Consider the following 22,700-nt stretch of genomic DNA (forward strand, 5'->3'; position numbering starts at 1 on the left):
AATCAGCCCTGAGTGCTCACTGGAAGGACAGATCCTGAAGCTGAGGTTCCAATACTTTGGCCACCTCATGAGAAGAGAAGACTCCCTGGAAAAGACCCTAATGTTGGGAAAGATGGAGGGCACAAGGAGAAGGGGACGACAGAGGATGAGATGGTTGGACAGTGTTCTCAAAGCTACTACCATGAGTTTGACCAAACTGTGGGAGGCAGTGGAAGACAAGAGTCTCTGGTCCATGGGGTCACAAAGAGTCGGACACGACTAAATGACTAAACAATAACAAATAATGTTGTCTCATGGTCAAAACCAAATTAAAAAATTCCTTCCAGTAGCATGTTGTCTCATGTTCGCCTGTTCTCTAAACTGAAAAGTCCCATGCCCTACAACTTTCTTCATCCCCGAACAAAATGAATCAACTTAGATTACTGCTTGCACCATCTACTCCAACTCTGGGCAAAGTCCATTTGTGTCCAGCATAAGATGTAAGCGGTGCTTCATTGCCAAATTTTGCTAGTCTGATCTCTGTGTTCTTCCTTGTCACCCAATCAGAAAGTACATTCATGCTAATGCTTACTAATGTAAGAAAATAAAAAAGAACAGCGTCATCTTTGCGTTCTCGGACCGTTAATATATCTGCAAAATGGACACTATTAGAAGTGTAGTTGCACTAAAAGAGCCACTTAAAATTCTGTTCGGAATAGGTGGCAGGAAATTGGCGAGGCGGGAATTGTCTGTGGGAAATAATCTGATCATTTCTTCATTAAAATTCTGTCCAGTTTCCCTTAAATGAAGGGCGCTTCAGAATGAAAGAGAATTAAAATGTATAATAAAAAGGGGTTTTATTTTTTTTATTTTTAATAAAAAAATTACATGTTGCTCCAGGTGGTTCATTTTCATTGCAGTGGTGTCGCCCTCTGAGCTTTAACTAAAAAGAAACAAAAAACCCTCTTCTATTTTTACTAAAACGTACTTGAAGGTGGAGCTCCGACTGTTATTACTGCAATAGCTGCAAGGCGTCATCAAGAGTATTCGGGTCCCTAATTTCCATTTCATAAAGGGCTCAGCTTTTAAAAATTGGTTGCCTGGCCTGGTTCCCTATTTTAGTGTAGCACACAGGTAGCCAGCAAAGTTTCCTTCAAAAGTTGTTGGACTACAACTCCCATCATCCCTGACCATGGGCCATGTTGGCTGGGGCTGATGGGAGTTGGAATCTGACAACATAATGGAGAGTGCCATGTTGGATAGTACATAGATTTTTTTATTTTATTTTAAAGGCACTCCGCTTGATTAGAAATGGTTAGCTGAGACTGCATTGGAGAGATGAATCAACCATTGTGTCCCGACACCCTTTATTCGCCAGGAATCTGTGCACTGTTAACGTTGTTGTAAGTTGGACTGTCTTGGTTGGCGTGAAGGACTTGGACAAAAGACTGCTCATGTGTTCCCCCTGCAAAGAGAGTGTTGGTTGTTGGAAGGCTGTGTTTCTAGTTTTGAAATGGGTGAGGTGTGTGTACAGTGAATGGATGTGTGGCTAGGAAAGGCTTTTGCTCCCTCTCGCATAGGCAAACTCCGGCCCTCCAGATGTTTTGGGACTACAATTCCCATCATCCCTAGCTAACAGGACCAGTGGTCAGGGATGATGGGAATTGTAGTCCCAAACATCTGGAGGGCCGGAGTTTGCCTGTGCCTGGTTTAGAGCTCAGGATCGTCCACTGAAATTGAACATTGAAGGAAGTACGTCTTTATGCGGTGCGTACTTAAACTGTAGCATTCGCTCCCGGGAAATGTGGGAATAAGCTAGAGCAGGGCTAGCCAGCCCCAGTCTGCATGGCCAGGGATGATGGGATTTGTAGTCCACCAACACTAAGTGAGTCTGGATCAGTTGTGTGGAGTTTGCTCCAAGCAAACTTTGGATTTCACTTGTCGGAACTAAGGAAGAGGATGGCCCTGGGATATGGCTGCTCTGCGGCTGATATCTCCATCTTGTGGTTCTGTTTTGGAGGACTGGCACTCCAAGAGTGAGCCTGCAAGCGTGAAGTCTGCACATACCCCTGCCCTAGATGTAACAGCATGTCCCTCCTGATCTTTTCAGGAATCTTCCAGCGCTCGCTAAGGCCCTTGTGCGGCACAGTGTGACTTTCTGCACGCCGTGCCGGAAGATTAAAGGGAAATATAAAGCAGCGCTGCGGTTTATTTCCTTTGATCTACATATCCAGAAGACATTTCCATATCGGTCTCTGTGTTGTTTGGCACAGGAACTAGGGAGCTCCCTGAAGATGTGTTAAAAATAAATGGAAACAAGGCTCATCACACACACACACACACACACCACGCCACACCGCCCCATCTTTCTCAAACAAGTTGGCAGAACCTTAAAGTTGCACAGGTGCTGATGTGCAGTTAGCTTCCGAGAAGGCCGCTCCACTTCCCAGGGGGGCGGTGTTTGCAGGCAGGTCATGTGCTCTCCCCACGTTCAGCAGGGGGTGTGGCAATGCCGCCCGCATCGCAGGGAGTCCCAGCCGCGTCACGCCTCTGGACGACCAATCTGGTCGACCGGGCAGCATGGCTTGCGGAATTTAAACAGCCACGCGGCTGGGGGTCCTCCCTTCTTGCTTCCGCTTCATTGGATCTCCTCCCCTCCCACCCTATTTTCATGCGTTTGCCATCTTGGCCTTGCTGAGGACTACGGTTGGTCTCCTGTTGAGGAGGCCTGGTAGGAATTTTTCCACTTGGCAAATTGGCACCAGCCATGTGGTTTTCACCTGCCTGGTAGCAATTGTCACAACTTTGTAAGGTTTGCCGGTTAGGCGTTGGTAAAACCTGGTTTATGGGAGGGGAGGTTGTGGCCATCACCTGCCCCTCCTCTTTAAGGGCATTCCGTTAAAGGGATCCGGGGGTGTGGATCTCGTCCGAAGTCCGGGGATGGGCTAGGGCCATGCCACGACCCCATCGGGGACCCTGGGGGAGCTGTCAGTTGATGTACATCAACAGGGCTCCCCTACTGGTGGTTGACCCATACTGGACTACCTGCATGGCGGACAGGAGTCAGATACAGTGGTGCCCCGCTAGACGAATGCCTCGCTAGCCGAAAAACTCGCTAGACGAAAGGCATTCGCTAGCGGAAGGCTGCCTCGCAAGACGAATTTTCCTATGGGCTTGCCTCGCAAGACGAAAAAAATGCCGATTTTTTTTTTCTTTTTTTCGTCAAACTGCTCTTCCCCCGTTGGTGCTTCGCAAGACGAAATTTTCGCTATACGACAGCACTCGCAGAACGAATTAATTTCGTCTTGCGGGGCACCACTGTATAGTCGGTTCAGTTCCAGTGCCTAAGCCAGGGGTAGGCAACCTAAGGCCCGGGGGGCTGGATGCGGCCCAATCGCCTTCTCTATCCGGCTTGCGGACGGTCCGGGAATCAGCGTGTTTTTACATGAGTAGAATGTGTCCTTTTATTTAAAATGCACTTCTGGGTTATTTGTGGGGCCTGCCTGGTGTTTTTACATGAGTAGAATGTGTCCTTTTATTTAAAATGCATCTCTGGGTTATTTGTGGGGCATAGGAATCCGTTCATTATTATTATTTTCAAAATATAGTCCGGCCCACCACATGGTCTGAGGGACGGTGGACCGGCCCACAGCTGAAAAAGGTTGCTGACCCCTGGCCTAAGCCAATACCACTCACATTCTGTAACCAATGAAGTGGTCGCCTTAATTATCCCATTAACCTAAAATACTGGTTTCCATGTGTCTTATTATTCAAGAAATAGGGGGGGGGGGCTCGGTGCCTTGACGTGCAAGACGGAAGCAGAGTGAACTACCTGTCAGGATGCAGGTTCCAGGCAGAACAGCACACAACCTGTTGTTAAGCCAGCCACGACGTATCTGTATCAAATATCGTTCCAGAGAATCAGCTGGTGTGTGGAGATGATATCTGGCCAAATAGAAAGAGGATGGGCTGGACCGCCGGCTCCGTTGACCCAGGAATTACATCACTTCCACTCATTGTTCCTCCATTCCCTTCGCCAGCTCCCTCGTCTCCCTTTTACTGCTTTTGCATTCTCAGTCTCAAATGTATTTTTACAACCACGAGGACTAGCAGCTTTAAAGGTTGTGGGCACTCAAAATCCTACAAACCAAATGCTTCTTACCATTGGGTTAGGCTGCCTAAAACTTAACATTGGCTGCCGGCTTCACCGTGCAGTTTAGATCAAGGGCCATCCAATTGTTTCTAGAAAACACACACTGTATGGTGTCTTATTCTCCTCCTCCTCCTCTACTGTGGAAAAATGTGAAATTGAATGTGGTGCATTCCACCATTCCCATTAGACCAGGCGTAGGCAAACTCTGGCCCTCCAGATGTTTTGGACTACAATTCCCATCATCCTTGACCACTGGTCTTGTTAGCTAGGGATGATGGGGGTTGTAGTCCCAAAACATCTGGAGGAGAGAGTTTGCCTATGCCTGGTCTAACGGGAATGGTGGAATGCACCACTTTCAATTTCGCATTAGACTCAATGGTACATAAGTGTGCTTTACTATGTGGTGGATTTCTGTTTTATTCTGTATACTGTATTACTGATGACTGATTTCCACCATCTATTTCAGAGTATATTTGGATTATAAACCATAGCCTGAATGGTACATAAGTGTGCTTAACTATGTGGTGGATTTCTGTTTTATTCCGTATTCTGTATTACTGATGATAGATTTCCACCATCTATTTCAGGCTATGTTTTATAATCCAAACTACAGATTCCTTTTCGAAACGAGTAAAACAAGATGGCTATTTCTTTTGGGGGGGAAAGGTCATCTGCTAATGTATTCGTTCCCAACCTGGTGCCATCCAGACAGTTTGGACTACAACTTCCATCTACAGCAGCTAGCAAAGCGTTGGTGCCTCAGGCTGATAGGCATTGTATTCCAACCCACCTGAAGGTCACCTGGCTAGGGAAGGCTGTGCCAATATATAGAGGGTCTCTTGCATTTAACATTGCAACAACACCCTGTTAAATACTTCTGCTATTACACTTATTTCGGGGAACTCTGGAATTTTACAGGATGAGAGCATGGGAAGCTGCGTCTAATCCAATAAATATTCATGCCTTTCAGCCACAGGCCATTGCAAATACAAGAAAACGCTTGTTGGCAGAGACATAAAACATGGATTAAAAATATACTCCCATTTAAAATGCAGCCGAAATGAAAACAAACCCGAAAGCTTCCTGGGGTTACTCTTAGATTTAGCTTGCTCAAGTCAGCAAGTCACTTTTACCGAACCACCACTGAATTCAGTTCAAGATTTTCTCTTGGGTTTTCTTGAGAAGGGTGGGGTGGGGTGGATAAAGATACACATCAGGGAGAAGGAGGGAGTGAAGATCTACACCGGGAGGCCGGATCTGCTACCCCTGCGGTTTCTGCTGCCCAAGGCAGTTTCCTCACCTTGTCTCACGGGTGGGCCAGCCCTGCCAAGAGCTCCTGGGTGCAGGCCAGAGCTGCAAGCTGAGGCTCTGCTTATCATGCAGTACAGAAGCTGTGGTTCCCTGTCGGTTCGCAAGATGATCTTTTGTGTGCGTCTTGGTTAATTCAAGATCATTAGGTTCTTAATGTCTGTAATTGACGCAGGAGGGTGTGGGGGCTTGGCTTAATTCTGCTACGTGGGTATTATGGCTTGTAACGTTTGCCTACCTCTCATTTGCAGGAATGTCAGTTCGGATGGAGCGGAAGCGCGCAGGAGGCTGCGGGAATGCGACGGCTTGGTAGACGCCCTCCTTCATGCCCTGCAGTCTGCGGTGGGCAAGAAAGACACGGATAACAAGGTGATTATGCTCTCTGGTGCTGGTGTGAATAGACACTCACTGTGGCTTAAGCAAATGTGGGTTTCTTGATGTGGGGGAAGTACGGGATGTGTTGAAAGTGAGGGGGCGAAGTCTAGCTGGGAACATCTGCTGGCTCGAAAGATGCTTGGGTTCACAGATGCTTAAAAGGCAGCCAGGCCTGCTAGAGGAAAGCATATATCTTGAGTGCAAGCTGGTCCATTAGGAGGAATCGGGGCACTGACCCACCTAGCTCGGTCTGCCTGCAGCCAGCCCCCACATACTGGCTTCCTCCATACTGAAAGAGTGTCTCCACCTCCATCGTTCAGCCCTGACACTGGGGGTCCAGCTCCGAGGGCCTTCTGGAGGTTCCCTCACTGCGAGAAGTGAGGTTACAGGGAACCAGGCAGAGGGCCTTCTTGGTGGTGGCGCCTGCCCTGTGAAACTCCCTCCCATCAGATGTCAAGGAAACAAACAGCTATCTGACTTTTAGAAGACATCTGAAGGCAGCCCTGTTTAGGGACATTTTAAATGTTTGATGTTTTATCGTGTTTTAATATTCTGTTGGGAGCTGCCCAGAGTGGCTGGGGTATTACTACTACTGCTACTACTACCAGTCCAGGGTGTGTGTTGGCAATCAGTTTCCCCCTGCTTCTACCCTCTGCTTCTCTGTAGGGTAGGACCCAATCCAGTGGATTCAAATCACAAGAAAGGAGATTCTGAGTAAACATTAGGAAGAGATTTCTGACGTCAAGAGCCTGTTTGATGGCGGAACAGGCTATTTTGGAAGGTGGTGGGTTGTCTAAGCAGAGGTTAGAGGGCCACCTGTCATGGATTGTTGAGCTGTGATTCCTGCATTGCAGGGGGATAGACTAAACAGCCCTTGGGGTCCCTTCCAGCCCTACAATTCTGTGATTCTATGATTCCTCCTCCTTAGTCTCTGTGCTGCCCTTGTAGAGCTCAGCAGTGGGGAGCAGGGAGACATCACAGATGCTTCAGTTGAGATTCCTGTGTTGCAAGACTAGATGACTCTCGGGGACACCTCCAACTCTACAGTTCTATGATTCTATGAAAACTAGAAAGAGTTGGCTCTGCCTGTCATTGGTTCTGACTCAATCTACTGTTGGGCTCCCTGCTTTCCACCCCACCCATCCCAATGGGCACCAGCCACCACCAATGAATACTGGACTGCTGTTATTGACAGACATAAATGTATTTTCTTCCCAAACAGTGGAGTTTGGGAGGTGCTTCCACCCAGGGCCGGATTTAGGTTTGATGAGGCCCTAAGCTACTGAAGGTAATAGGGCCTTTTATATGTCCAGCTGTCCTTTGTCAACAGCAAATTGCCTCTGTTTTTAGTGTTGAATATATGCTATATGGTAATTTATGGAACTAATAGGTATCTAAAGCCATGCAGAATGTAGGCACCCTATATATAGAAATGAGCAAACCAGTGATATTTTGATGAGCAGGTGGGGCTCATTATTTACATCATAGGAGCCTACACAACACAAAAGACTGTTGCTGCATGTAGGTTTTATTTTATTTGTTTTTTATCTTCTATTTTGGAAATGTACATCAAGGTTGTTTTTTTTCCTTTTAATTTTCTTGGAGCCCCAAGAGAGTAGGGCCCTAAGCTATAGCTTGTTTAACATACGTAAATCCAGCACTGCTCCCACCTACCCTACCCCACCCCTCACCCCTGGCAACAGCTCTCCGCAGCATCATACAGAGGTTTTTTCCCAGCCCTGCTTAGCAATGCTAGGGATTAGAATCACAGAACCATAGAATTCTACGAGACCCAACCCCACCCCTGCAATGCAGAAATATGCAGCTGTCCCGCGCGGGGATCGAACTTGCAACCTTGGCATTATCAGCACCATGCTCTAACCGATGGAGCTATGCAGGCTAAAGCTGGGACCATCTGCATGCGAAGCAGATGCTCTGCCACAGCCCCAACCGCTGGCTGCTGTTGGTCATTGGCCTCTGTGCGGAAGGAACAAGACTAAATAACATGCTGAGTCTCTCTTTTTCCCAGCTAGGGCATTCAGCGGAGATTTGGTTGCATGGGGTGGGTGGGTGGGTGGAGGAGCCCGTTTCCGGGTGCGGGGGGGGGGGTACCCTATGGGATTTTGATGCTCTTTTTGCTCTTCCTCGATTCCTGCCAAGCCCCTGATGAATGACCCCGCTCTGGAGTCTGAGGCAGTGGCCTTTCTGCCTCCCGAGAGACTCATTAGCTGCAGACTGAAGCTAGGGGGCCTCTTGCATAAAATGTAAGCTTTCCATCACTGAGCTGCAGCAAAAAAAGGGGGGGAGTGCTTAAAAATCTGCAAGTGACTTCCCTTGATGAGGTTTTGTTCCTTAGGGGAAGGAACAGAACTCAGTTGTAGAGAAGCTGTTTTTCACGCAGAAGGTCCCGGGTTCATTTTCCGGCATCTCTGCTAAAATGGAAAAAAAAAAAAAGATTTAAGGATAGGAATGGCTCCGTTTCTCCCTGAGAGCCACGGATTGTGTCATGCTGGCACAGCCCTCTCCAACCTGGTGCCCTCTAGATGTTTTGGACTACAACTCCCATCAGCCCCTTCCACATTTGCTGTGGTTGATGGGAATTGTAGTCCAAAAACCTCTGGAAAGGCGCCAGGTTGGAAGATGGCTGATGTACACCATACTGAGCAAATAGTCTCACCTGGTTTAAGCAATTTCCTATGTGTGCTTGGTTTTTTTCGCCTCTTTGGTGGTGTAAGGTAATTGCTTACCAGTCTGATGGCTTTCCCTTCTTTTCTTTTCCCTTTTTTGGGCAACCGCCTTGCCTCAGTCTGTGGAGAACTGTGTGTGCATCATGAGGAACCTCTCTTACCACGTCCACAAAGAAGTCCCGGGAGCTGACAAATTCCAGGAGCTAGAAGCAAATCAACTTGGAGGCCTGGGAGGAACTCAGAAGAAGAAGAAGGACGACGCGGGCTGCTTTGGAGGGAAGAAGGCCAAAGGTGTGTGTCGCTGCAGCCCTAAAGGAATGGAGGCTGCTCCATCGGGGCAAACAGGGCACATCCCCACCAACCTCTCTTGATTTCTCCAATCCCACCTTCTTGTTTATGGGTCAAGGAGTGGCACTTACTTGTCATCTCCTTCCTCCTCCTTCCTTCGCAATGTTGCTCTTTCAGAACTCAGCAGGGAGGTGGCCCATGTGTTTGTGTGTGTGTTTGTGAAAAACTAGAATTGGTTGGCTCAGCCTCTCATTGGCTCTGGCGCCACCTACTGTTCGCCTCCCTGCCTCCTGACCTACCAGTGGATACCAGCAAAATGCTTGTGTTCACATCATACAACCCAGCTTGTCGAAGGGCCAGCCTTTTGCACTTGGATCCTGGTGTGTGTGTGTGTGTGTGTGTGTGTGTGTGTGTGTGTGTGTGTGTCCTGCCCTGCCCTGCCCTGCCCTGCCCTGCCCTGCCCTGCCCTGCCCTGCCCTGCCCTGTTTGAAGAGGCACTTTTGTCTCTTTCTTCTGAGCCTTCCAACAGTCAGCTTTATGGGACAACCCGTGAATCTTATTCACCTCTATCATGCCCCGGCTTACTTGCCTTTTATTTCTAAACTAAAAAGTCCCAGGTATCATAACCTTTCCTCCTAAGGGAGTCAGTCACCCCAATCCCTTGATCATCTTGGTTTCCCTTTTTCTGAACCTCTCCTTCAGTAAACGTTTGGAAGCAAGGTGACCAGACCTGTATCCTGTATTCCGAGTGCGTCCGGCCATAGATTAGTGTAACAGCATTATGATATGGGCGGTTTAATGAATAATGGCATAGAAGATAATGAACTAGAGGCTGGGGAGTGGGGAGCGGGGGGAGGGTGAGGCTCATGCGAGCACCAGTAACCCAACACTCAGGAATCCCTGCACACCTGTTTGACCAGGTTGGCCCAGCATATTAAAGGAAAGAGAAAACACACAATAGGAGGTGTGGTTTGCATAACACATCTAAATCAGGGTCAGTCTCTGGTACGTCACAAGCTTTTAACCTAATCTGTGCTGGTGGCTACCGAATGTTAAGAATGTTATACAATAAAGATCCATTGGTATGCAACACCCATGTATTTCCATCCCTCCGTCACCCGGAGCCTTTGTAAACAGCTGTTCTGTGTCTCTGATCCATGGGCCTTTTAACCCACTGACTCTATTTCTGTTGTGTGGGGGTATATTGGCCCTGAGTGTGTGCGTACGTTTGAGCACAGTTGTGTTAAAGGGTGAGAGGGAAGCAGGTGGGAAAGATTTGAAGGCAGGAATCCAGGATCAGAAGCAGCAGGTTGCAGTTGGGAGCTCACACAGAGCCTAGAGTTGTATCCAATATAGCACTAGGTTTATGATTTGATTTCTTTATTTAATCTATTGATATACACTTTAGGCAGTCCCATTAAGCAGGCTGCAGAATAGCAAAATAAAATATACACAACAACGGAACTGAGAAACTAGGATAGAATGCAATGCATCGCAATATTAAATAAAACTGTGATTGAAACAATATATTCCTAAAAGCTGAAAACAGAGCAGAGCATTTTGAAACGTCTTTAGAGTCATGGATCCCTTCCTGCTTCAGCCTCCGTCTTGGCAAAGCACATTGTGGCTCATGAAACGCTACGTGTCACCCCCAAATTCTGCCTTACATATACTGAAATTGTACAGTGCTTATGACTCATTCCGTTACCACTCTTCCTATTCTACTCCCACACCTCACATGCACCCACCGGTATGCACAAATGCGGGTGGCACTGTGGTCTAAACCACTGAACCTCTTGAGCTTACCAATCAGAAGGTTGGCAGTTCAAATCCCCGTGACGGGGTGAGCTCCCGTTGCTCTGTTCCAGCTCCTGCCAACCTAGCAGTTTGAGAGCACACCAGTGCAAGTAGATAAATAGGTACCGCTGTGGCGGGAAGGTAAACGGCGTTTCTGTGTGCTCTGGTTTCTGTCACGGTGTTCTGTTGTGCCAGAAGCAGTTTAGTCCTGCTGGCCACATGACCCAGAAAACTGTCTATGGACAAACGCCGGCTCCCTCCTCCTGAAAGCGAGATGAGTGGCGCAACCCCATAGTTGCCTGTGGCTGGACTTAACCACCCAGGGGTCTTTTATCTTTACCTTTTACCTTTTTACAAACACACCATTCACCCAACCACTCCAGAATCTCCAATTCTCAGCCACTAACCACGATCACAAGTCTCTCCTTTGACTCAACAAAACAATTCACTGCAGAAACGGAGAGGAGAGGACAGGAGAGGGTTAAAGTCCTTTAGTGACATTTGTTCTTGTTCTGCTGCTTGTGCCCTCCAGAACTTGTTGCACCACAACTCCTGTCAGTCCTGATCATTGGGTCATGCTCGCTAGGGCTGTTGGGAACTGTGCCGCAATCACATCCGGAGGAAACCACACTGACTTTCCCTGGCATGGGAGCTTAGCCATACTGCTTGACCCCCACCCCAAACTCTTTCTGATGTTTGTACAAAATCAAACAGAGAAAAGTGGTCTAGGGTCGGACTCTCCTTCTTTTTGCAAGTAACGAGTGTGGCATACACCATGGGGGCAAGTGTGTGTGTTTCTCCTCTTCAGGAATTCAGAGTTGCTATTTACATGTAGCTCTCGGGTTTTGAACCTGTTCTGTGAAAATCCTGCAAATGATTGTTCGTCTGTTCTCCCCACCCCCCGCTTTTCCTCTTGAAAACTTCTGTTTCTTTTTTCTTCTTCTTTGGCTGCTTTTGTGGTTATTAGAGGAGTGGTTCAATCAAGGTGAGTCTTTTCTACATTTCTTCTCTGGCATCGCTGTCCTTTCCCCTTTCCTCTTCCCGTATATAGAGGCGGAAACTGGGAGCAGGGGTTGGCTCCGCCCTGCCGCCCCTCCCTGGTTCCCAAGGTGTGTTGCTGCTATGATGCCCCATATCCCACTTGTTTGCTTCTGTTGCTGCAGATTGCAAATTGCTGTGATGAATCCGGACTGCTTTGAATTACTTTTCTAGTGTGATAAGAGCAGGGAACGGAGGAGAGCTAGAGCGAGATGAGCACGCAACCCCAGAGTCGTCCGCGACTGGACCCAACGGTCAGGGGTTCCTTTACCTTTACTCTTAGAAGACCTCCCCATGGCTGGTCCATTAGGGCAAGTGAGGCTCTGCTTCCTCCAAGCAATAGTGTAGTGGCAAATCCAGAAATACAGGGTCCCTCCGGCATAGTCTCATCCACAGCCCCTAAATAAGCTTCTAATTCTCCAGTAATAATAGCTGGGAAGGCATTGCAATGATCATTACAGATCTCCCAACCCCATGCCCTGTGCCAGCAGTGGGAAGCTGCCTTTCAGCTAGATTTCTGTGCACGTACATGGGCAAATGATTTGGAGTGCTGCAATATCTTATTCCAGTGTGACTTAAGATGTGTTTTCCTTGAAGTTCCATTGTACATAACAACTAGCATGCCATTTTCTTGAAACTGAAGTGCCTTGTGTTTTCAGTGTTCATATAAATGCTTAGTTTTGGAGCATTCGGTACAAGTCCTCCTTGAGATTCTTCCCACGCGGCTTCTCCAGAGTGACCCTAGGAGCCAATCCTCAGTGGTTAGCTCACTTCATTTTACGCTGATGGACTCCGATCAACACAAAGTGTGGCAGTACCTCTTCTCAGTGGCTAAAAAGCTCCCCCTTTCATGCTGATTGGATGGCTCTAGGATGCTGGAGACAAAAGAAACTACTGCATAAATAGTAATTGGTCTGGGCCACTACACCTCTGCCTCCAAACCTTCTGACTTGTTACTTAGATCCAGTCCAGAAGCTGTCCTTGGCTGTCAGTGCCCTGGGACAGGTATGGAGGCCTGGAAGACACATTTGGCCTAGCCCAAAGCTTCCCAGCCCTGGCATAGGGCATGGGGTTGGGAAGCACAAGACAGGAAATGGCCCTAGTATCCTTTTGCATGCATGTCCTCCCAAAACTTGAACCCACACTCTGCATAGTTCCCCACCACCAGTGGGGTGGGGAGCTTTACTGCCAGTACCAGCTATTGTGAAATGCTGGCATGGGAGTGTTCCATGTGGTAGGCAGAATCCATACTTTGAACAGCATTGTGCTCAGGTCCTGCTTGCATGCTTCCTGTGGACATCTGACTGGTAACTGTGAAATGGACCACTGGCCTGAGGAAGCCAGGGTCTCCTTGTGTTCTTGGTGCCATCCATTGGTTTGAGATGCACCCAGATGTTGAAGCCATTCCTCCAGCTTCTGTGTGGTGTTCACCATATCATCCTGTTAGATTCCAATGATGTGACCCTCCAGATGTTGTGGGACTCCAGTTCCCATCAGCCACAGCTAGCGTGGCCAGTGGTCTGTAGTTTTACAACATTTTGCGGGCCACCGGTTTCTCTGTGAGCATGTATATCTCAATGCGAAAATCGGAGCTACTGCCTTTTTCTGGATTTCTTGGTTGAAAAGGTTTTGTTTTACTACTAAAAGGTTAGAACTTCATTTGTAAATTCAGCCTTTCTCGTCTTTTCTCAGTGGCCAGGGCAGGGGATAATGAAAGTATGGCGATTGTTTATATGCTAGGAATCAGATGCACTCGACAGCCCCCTGTTTCAGAAAATATGGCGTTCAATAAGCTTTTAATTTCACAGCTTGAGAGATTGCAAATCGTTTATTATACAAGCAAGTTTCCTGTCAGGCAGCCCTTCCTGTCCCCAAGGTCTTTGCCAGCTCTGATAGCCAACTCCCATAAAGTAGGCCTGTCAGCTGCCATCTTAAAAGCTGTCTTTCTTCTGCTGAGGGCTTGAGCAGCGCTTCTTGTCTGAAAATATACCTCTATCCCCTTTGGGATGGGGCCCCTGGGTGTTGTCAGATGCCACTTGATGGCGGGGAGAACGAGAGGAGCGAAGAGGAGGAAGAGGGTACACTGTAAAGACAAATCTGATGTGCCAGAACTTCTGACAGCTGCTGAGTGCCACAGAGGTTGTAGGCCTGCCATTGCTGAACTCTGAGGTAAACCCAGGGCAGGGGCAGGGGGAGAGAGAACAGCCCTGGATTTCCCTAAACTTTTCCTCGGGAATTTAAAAGTCTCTAAGGCTGCTGATATGTTGGTCTTCTTCCAAAATATTACATCCTGAGGTGCAGTTAGGAACCTTTATCTTGCTGAGGCCCTCATTCCCTTATGGACAGTTTTCCAGGGGTGGGTGGGGCCTGAGGGAAACATGGATGCCGCAATGGGTGTGAACCTTCCTTTTGTACATTAGGCTATATTTCAGCCGCGCAAAAGTCACTTGGTTCTACACATACACACATAGTGGCATAGCGTGGGTTGCCAGTGCCCAGGGCCACACAGAGTAGTGGTTGGGAAATGGATGAAGTACGCATGCACATTCAACTGCCTAACGGCGTCCGCATCACCCAGGACAGAGATAAGAAAAGAAGAGGCATTCTATTGTCTGGAGAGGTCACTTCCTGGTTCGCACGGAGAAATCATTTTCAATGGAAGTGTGCAGTGGTACTGACGCAGCACCGGGTGTTGAAATTTTGCACACCTAAACATTTTGCGCCCGGGGGCAACCGGTCCTCTGCCCCCCATGCTACACTACTGTACACACACTGCCTCAGCACAGCTGCGCACTTCGGTTGCAAGAGGCATTATTACCATTCCAGAAAAGATTCCCTACAGGCAAAAACACTCACAGATGGGTGGTAAGGGGCATGGTTTATGGAGAAACACATGCACCAGGTATAGAGACCAGCACGGTTGCATTTGGCCCACGGGCCTGAAGTTCCCTACCCTTGAGTTAGGTAATTTTAAACTCTGGGTTGAATGGTCTTATGGGGTGGTGGTCTTCACTTGCTTCAAATTGTCTTCTCTTCTCCATGCCCCCCCCCAGTAATGTGTACCATTTTACTTGCTTCAGTATGTGGTGAGCAAGTCCAGCTGCCTTTGCGTGACCCTTCTGCTCATTCTGCTGAGTGGGGGTCCTGGACTCCTGCCCCACATCATCGCTTATTGCCTGCATCTGCATTCCAGCTATGCCGCTCTGCCCTCCACCTCCTGCGATCAGGCCCTAGCTGAAGACCAAGACTGGATGGGACATTAAACCCACCCAAGAGCTGCTGTACATTTCCCGGCAGTAGAGCACAGGGAAGGGATATCTGTGGCTTTCCGTGTGTTGCTCGACTTGCAGTTCCTATCAGCCTGCATGGCCAAAGGCCGGGGATGGTGTTGGGTTGTCACCCAGCAACATCTGGCGTCCCACAGATCCTACACCCCCTGCAATTAACTATGTAAAATTCCACCCAAGTGGACAGCGTAGCTTTTGCTGGAAGCCAAATGCAGCAGAACAGAAACAGCGCTGCATGCAATGAACATGGGTTGGAATGGAAATCAGTGCTTCCTCGCCACGCACACCCTTAACAGGGAGCAAAGGCATTGTCATGGGAGTTGAAACAGGGCAGGTGTTGAGGCAGAGGAAAAGGAGCATAGGTATCTGCAGGGCAGTAATACCAGGCAGTGTTTTGTGGAGAAAACAGAGTGTGTGTTTCAGGGAGAGTGTGATGTTCTCCACTTTTGCATTCTAAGTTCTTTCTTTCTTTCTTCCTTTCTCTCTCTCTTTCTCTCTCTTGCCTTCTGCCATAAATTCTTGTCATTTCCGAAGTGACAAGTTAAGAGTCCTCTTCTTAGAGAAGCATATGGGCTTAGCTGTCATGGGGGAGGGGGGGAGAGATAGTGGCGTTCTGTCCCAGCAGCTGACATCTTGCCTCTTTGCTGTGCTGTTTGTCTCCCAAAGCAGGATGCTGCTGTCTTGTTCTGAGTAGTCTAAAAGAAACAAAAACAAATAAGAATGAAGGATCTGGGAATCTTCTTCAGATTGCTATCATTGACCCTAGCCAAGTTTTGTTTTTGTTTTTTGTCAAAAAGCGAGTAGGAGAGGCCAGTTGGGTGGAGAAGCGACTTTGGTTTTGACATTGAGCCTGTTCTGTCGACAGACACAAACAAACTCTGTTAGCCAAGTTGTCTGGTTAAAAAAGTGATGGTTGGATTTAACGGGTCTTGGAACCCGACAGCTAAAGTGTATGAAATACTGAAAATCTGTGATCAGACCTCCTGTTTCCATGGCAGAAAAAAGGCAGAATATACAGGTGAAACTCGAAAAATTAGAATATCGTGGAAAAGTCCATTTATGTAAGCAGTTGTTTTCATTAGCTACTGGAGTTTAATATATGAGATAGACTCATGACATGCAAAGCGAGATATGTCAAGCCTTTGCTTGTTATAATTGTGATGATTATGGCGTGCAGCTGATGAAAAACCCCAAAGTTGAAATTGTTAATTTGGGGTTCTCATCAGCTGTATGCTATAATCATCACAATTATAACAAATAAAAGCTTGCCATAGCTCGCTTTGCATGTCATGAGTCTATCTCATATATTAGTTTCACCTGTTAAGTTGAATTACTGAAAGAAATGAACGTTTCCACGATATTCTGATTTTTCGAGTTTCACCTGTAAATGCAATAAACTATTACATTTTCATGATAATATATCAGAGACATCATGCAAGCAGGGAGATGAAACCCATTCTCCCCATGAATGCCCCCACATTAGATGTTTAACATGAGATATTTTGGTCAAAGATCTCTACCAGAATTCCCCCAAAGTATGTCCTTCCCATGTGTTAGGGGCAACGACAATTGAGCCAGTTTGAAACTGGTTTATATTTGTAGTGTAAACATGCCCTGGAATCTGATCAGACCTGCACGTTGACATTTGTCAATTTCAGATTTAAAACTTTGCTCTTGCGAATAAAGAATACACCAATACACATTTACAAAAAAACACTTGACCTGTACTCTGGAGATGTTTGGGGGGAACTGGTTGCTTTTTTCTGCGTGTATCATGTTATTTAAGTGGAAGAAGAGGTAACGTTTAGCTTTTTCTTCCTGGTAGCAAAAATATTTGGGGTAAGCCCCCCCCCCCCTAGAAGGTGTGGGTTCCCCCCACTTACTCTTTGAGACCCAGATAATGGTCACTGATTTTCCGAATAGTTGTTTTATTTTGTTTTTTGCTGCGGCCTTTTGTTTTTAGATGTTTTTATTGTTTTTGTTAAGTAGTGGGTGGACACAGCAGACGACACAGTGATTTCCAAGCAGCTCTTGTTTATCCTCAGGCTGGAACAGAAGTGAGCTGAAGGGCTCAGCAGCCTGCTTATATAGAACTCAGCTACAAAGCAACAGTAACAACTTTCTGTAGTTACCCAATCCCTGAACGTCGCTTTTCAATCCCTCATTTGCATGTGCGGACCTGAGTGAAAACTGCAGCAGAATGAACTATATACACACACACCCCTAGTGGCCTAGGGTGTGAACTTCAGTACATAACAGTTTTGGTGGTGGTGTGTTTGCCACCTGGGTTCATTTTTGGAAGGAAGGGCAGGATTTAAAAAGAGAGAGAGAGAGAGAGAGAGAAAAGGACGAATAAATAACTAACTTTTAAAATAAACAAAGTGAAACAAATTTAGGATTAGGCCCGGTGGTTGACATTGCAGCAAGTCTCACCAACCAGTACATAAAAATATGTGTTTATTACCTTGGAATGTGAAGCCATGACAAATGTTCCCTTGCATGCCTGGAACTCTCTTGCAAATGGTGCACGCATGTGATGATGTTGTGTAATGTTGGGCTCTGTGCCCCCATTTGTCCTCTTTTCTTCTCTGGACGCGACAGTGACTGATTTAGGTTTATTCGTGTGCTGCTGATTCCTTTCATTGCTCATTCTTCTGTGTCGTGCACAGGGAAGAAGAACGGAGATGTGGACAGAAACTTTGATACACTGGATTTACCTAAGCGGTCTGAGTCAGCAAAAGGTAATGTGCATATGCTCACGGGCGTGCTTTTTTCAAATATCAGCAAGGGGCGAGGGAAGAAGCATGCTCTTGAGGGGTCTTGCAGAGGGATTGAAAAACGCAACATTTATCCTCATCTTTCATGCTTCTTTAATTTCACTATTAAATGAGCGTTCAACGGCCGGTTCTGTTCCCGTCTATTATTTTGCTTTCTGATTGAATTGGTTTGGAGAAGATATAATGAGAGCTGAAGTCTTCTTTTGCAAACAATGTGCATTTTCCACACTGCTTCCTACAGCAGATTTAAAGGAGTCCAACAACATTGCCTAACGTGTGTGTGGTGTTACAAATTTTGTGCATTTCTAATTTAATTTAATAGTGAGGAGACGCCGTCTTTGCTATACATCACCCAAGGGCAGCTCCAGGGGTGGGTGCTGTTTGTGTACCATTAGTCAATGTGTGGTTTGAGCTGTATGTTCTTCCTTCTGTTGGGGTTTGGCAGGTTGAAAGGATTACAAAACTTAAGGCTTATTATCGTGGCAAGCAGAGCCATTCTGCGTACAGGCTTTGAAAGGTAAAGGGACCCCTGACCATCAGGTCCAGTCATGTCCGACTCTCAGGTTGCGGCACTCATAGGCCAAGGGAGCCGGCGTTTGTCCGCAGACAGCTTCCGGGTCATGTGGCCAGCATGACAAAGCCGCTTCTGGCGAACCAGAGCAGCGCACGGAAACGCCATTTACCTTCCCGCTGGAGCGGTCCCTATTTATCTACTTGCACTTTGATGTGCTTTCGAACTGCTAGGTGGGCAGGAGCTGGGACCGAACAACGGGAGCTCACCCAGTGGCAGGGATTCGAACCGCCGACCTTCTGATCAGCAAGCCCTAGACTCTGTGGTTTAACTGGCCAAAACAGAATCACAAGAGCATGCTAAAACACACCGTACTTTTCCGTGTATAAGACTAGGGTTTTTTTTATTCAAAAATCATGTTAAAAATTGGGGGTTGTCTTATACATGGATGGTGCATTGTGGGGATGTGGGATTGGTTGCTGCTGCGAGTCGGAGATTGTTATTGCTGGCAAGGGCTAGTGTTGATTGGCTGTTGCTGTGGCAATTGGCGGGAGATTTGCTGCTTTTGTCGGTGAGGGAACAGAGGGCAGGTGGCATTCACGACGTGTGCGAGTGGCATTTTTGGTGTGGCGGGTGAGCGATTTTCGGCCATTCCACCTAAAAGAAGCTCAACAACTTGGGGGAATTCCCCTCCCCTCATTTTCTAAATTTTGAGTCCCCCAAAATAGGAGTGTCTTATACATGGGGGCGTGTTATACACAGAAAAATACTGTACTTTTTTTTTCTTCCTAAGGAGGTGATTTGAGATGGGTTGCAAAAGCTTCAAATGTTGAGGCTCCCCCCCCCCCAAAGAGTGGGGCAAACATCTCTGGAGGGGAGTACAGGCGCCGATCAGTGGAGGCAGCTGTTTTCTTCCTAGGCAAGAAGGTGTCTAGGGACTCAGCTGCATTAGTAAAAAAACAAAAAAAACCAACAACAACAACGGTGTTTTGAATGTACTATAAACATGCAACACCAGATGGCACTGGAGAGCAAAAAAATTTTTAATGCGGTTTTCTATAGCGATTTTTTCTTTTGTTATAACGATTTAATTTCCGACTTATGTATACCATGTGTGTTTTCCCTGTGTGTGTAGATCCACTCTTGGTAAGGCAGCGAAACAGAATGCCAGCCTTTGTGTCGATCAGGGTTTGATGAACAGACAGCTGCATTTCTTGATGCCTGTTTTAAAAGTTGTGGCAACTGGTGTTTCCCCTTGGAGCTTCTAGGGTAGAAAGCAGGAAGGCCAACAGTAGGGGGAGCCAGAGCGAATGATGAGCAGAGCCAACTAATTCTGGCTCTGTGCCTGTTCTTCTCCTTGATGAGTTCTAAGAGGGTGACCCTGAGACTAAGGGGGAGGAAGCTGACAGCTAGGGTCACCCCCTGGTTTAGCTGCAAGTGGGAAGGCAAGCACGTGGGGGCTAGCTGAGTTTGGTGGAGTAGCTGCCCAGTCTCCACTGCCGGGAGCCCAAAGCATTCATCCAATTCCGGTTTTTTCCCCCATTAGTGAAAATATACAAAGGTTAATATTAAATATCCAATATCCAATATCTTTTAATCAAAGATAGAAGAAACTAATCTAAATAAAAATGCAGACACAAGGGAGGGCAGGGAAGAGAAAATATAAAGGAGAGTTTCTGATCCTTCGTCTGTCAGCTATATACAGAAAATTGTTCAAAGCATCCACTTCAAGATAACACACTACAATTCCATTTTCTACAAACCAATATATTCTTCAATCCTCAAACCCAGATATCATAAGTTCATTTTCTTTTTCACGCAAAAAGCCTATAAGGGGTTTCCAGTCTTTAGCAGATATCAACAATGGTTTTTCTCTGATTAAACACGTCAACTTTGCCATCTCTGCCAAGTCAAAAAAATTGTAACTACCATTCCTCCAAGGTAGGAAATGATGACTCTTTCCATCTTTGTGTATATAAAAGTCTCGCCGCTGTGATCAGGTACTGAAATAATGTTCCATAATCAGTTTCTAATTGTATATCCAACTGTATTTCCTAGCAGGAAAATTTCTGCTTTCAATTGAGTGTTCACATTTAAAATCTTCTGCATCAGTGTTTCTATTTGTATCTGAGATTTCTTAGCTTTTTCCACCGAGCGTGATAAAATTTTCCTTTATATTTTTCACACATCCAGCAAACATTTAGAACACCTTTATACACTCTGAATAATTTCCAATAAGGTTTTAGTGTCTATGATCATAACTGGAAGCTCTTCTGATTAGAAGTTGGTTAGAGATTGGTGCTGATAACACAAAGTTCCCAGGTTATACAGGGCCCCCAATAAAATACTTGAGGGGGGGGCAGTTGTTGGGCATTGCAATTCAAATGACATGTGAGCGTTGTGTCATGGGATTGATCATGCGGGGCAGGGCTTACCAGCCCCCCCCCTTATTTTATTCAAGTTGGCACCCCTGATGCCAGGTGTCTCCTCTGAGGGAGGTGCTATGGGCGATTTCAGTAATGACTCCCCATTTGTGGCATGCTCTCCCCAGGGAAGCACCCCTGGTACTATCATGGACAGCTTTAGGCACCAGGTTAAGACACTTTTGCTTACATTTGGGCTGTAAAATTGAATTGTACCGAGATATGACTTCTGGCCTATTTTACGGTGTTGATCTAAGATCCATTGTTTTTATGGTTCTTGATGGGTGAGTGTGTTGGGGGTATTTTGTTCCATTGTTTTATATGCTTGGTTTTAATGCTTGTTATGCTGTGCCTGTTTTATGAATAGACCTCTGCTGGGCTAGATGATAAACAAAATAGTGGTGTGCAAATGGGAGGAATGGCTGGTGTTAGAACCCTGGATGGAGTCAATATTTAATTACAGTCTTAAACTGGAGAGTAAGGGGAGGTAGCTAACATTCAAATGAGGCTCCATTGAGTTGCTTTGCATACTTTCAGTTGCAGATAAGACTAATGGGAAGGACGTACATACAGTAGACCCTCGGCTTATGTTACCCTTGGGTAACGTAAACTTTGGGTTGCAAAAGCGGCAAACCCAGAAGTATTCTTCTGGGTTTCGCTGCTCGTGCATGCGCAAAAGCGCTTTTCGCGCCGCGCATGCGCAGAAGTAACACCTCTGGTTGCGGAAACTTCGGGATACAGCCAGAACTCTGGAACACATCCAGTCCGCAACGAGAGGTACCACTGTATTACGCTTGGTTCCCCATTTTGGGGGGGTGTGTCGTGGAAATGCATCTGTTAAAATCCACCCATTCTTATGAGTAAGACACATGTTTTTGTTTACCAATTAGTCTGATGGACAGTTCTGGAGAATAGCAATCAAGGCCTAATAAAGGAATTGCCCTAATGTGGATTTTGGATTTTAGCTAGCTCTCCAGTTCCTTTTCTCCTTCAAAGCAGGTATCTGGCCAAAGCAGCCAGCGTGCATAGTTACTTAACGTTATAATGAGAGTGCAGCAATTTGGAATTATTAGGTGAGATAAGCAGAAGCAAAATGGCCATTTTCAAAGTCTTCGCCTCAAAGGTCAGATCCGTGGCACGGAGCTTTAATTGGTTCTGATGAGATCAGTTGCCAAGACCAAAAAGGTCTTAATAATCACATGAATTTGATTTGAGTGACATAAGGTAGGGTTTTCCCTTTTAAAAAAATTGAATAATTATAGATTGATCTCTTTCAAATGAAAGCATATTTTAGTTTCTGAATTTTATTTTATTTTTAGCAAATGGCACTGCAGGCGCCGTCAGAAAGGCTCATGCAAAGCTTGAAATTATTCTGCCCTTGATTCTGTCCACCATTTAAGATTGTTTGGCTTTCCACATTTATAAGAGGTACAGCGGATTAGAACACAAGACAGGGCCTTCTTTGCAGCTGCCCCTTCTGATCTTGTATGTTTCACCTTCTGTTTGTTGATCTTTATTCAATGACTGCTTAATTGAATCATGGCGAAGGATCATGTCCCAGGACCTTGATGCTCTACTGAAGTGTGTGGTGTTTTTTGTGTGTTTTTTTAAGAAATCTACACAAACACCTGCATTTAAATACGGGTTTGCAATTTCTTTTTGAGTAAAATGTGCATTTCTAAATGTCACCCCCCCATCCAAGTACACATGTCTAAACATGCATTTTCATATGGATTTTGCTTTACTTTTGAGCTAAGACCTCCCTCACAAAATTTGGAGAAGGGTGAAACTTGGAGCTAAGTGCCCTCCTGTGGCTCAGTGGGTTAGTGCGTCTGGCTATTAACCAGAAGGTTGGAGTTTCAAGCCCACCCAGGGATGGCTGTGGGTAGGATTCCTGCATTGTGGGGGGTTGGACTAAATGACCCTCAGGATCCCCTCCAACTCTGCAATGCTTTGATTATATGATAAGAATAACTTTGTCCTGATCTGTGCATTAGCCCAGGAGGTGCAGATCAGGTCTGTTATTTTTTGAAACTAAAGGTAAAGGGACCCCTGACCATTAGGTCCAGTCGCGGAG

At 46.4% G+C, this 22,700-nt stretch overlaps 1 protein-coding gene across 13 annotated transcripts in view; it reads left to right on the forward strand.

Moving 5' to 3' along the window:
- ARVCF (ARVCF delta catenin family member) overlaps nt 1–22,700 on the forward strand; it is a 452,118-nt gene that overhangs the window by 369,411 nt on the left and 60,007 nt on the right. For 10 of the 13 annotated variants that reach the window (XM_033135996.1, XM_033136004.1, XM_033135999.1 and 7 more), the window contains 4 exons: nt 5,692–5,809; nt 8,622–8,793; nt 11,555–11,572; nt 17,582–17,653. In XM_033135996.1, the coding sequence (XP_032991887.1) occupies nt 5,692–5,809; nt 8,622–8,793; nt 11,555–11,572; nt 17,582–17,653 (380 nt within the window). The remainder of the gene's footprint in view (nt 1–5,691; nt 5,810–8,621; nt 8,794–11,554; nt 11,573–17,581; nt 17,654–22,700) is intronic. The other 3 variants (XM_033136001.1, XM_033136002.1, XM_033136003.1) reach the window with 1 other exon arrangement.

This window comes from Lacerta agilis, chromosome 17, assembly GCF_009819535.1.
Source record: "Lacerta agilis isolate rLacAgi1 chromosome 17, rLacAgi1.pri, whole genome shotgun sequence".
NCBI classification, from domain to species: Eukaryota; Metazoa; Chordata; class Lepidosauria; order Squamata; family Lacertidae; genus Lacerta; species Lacerta agilis.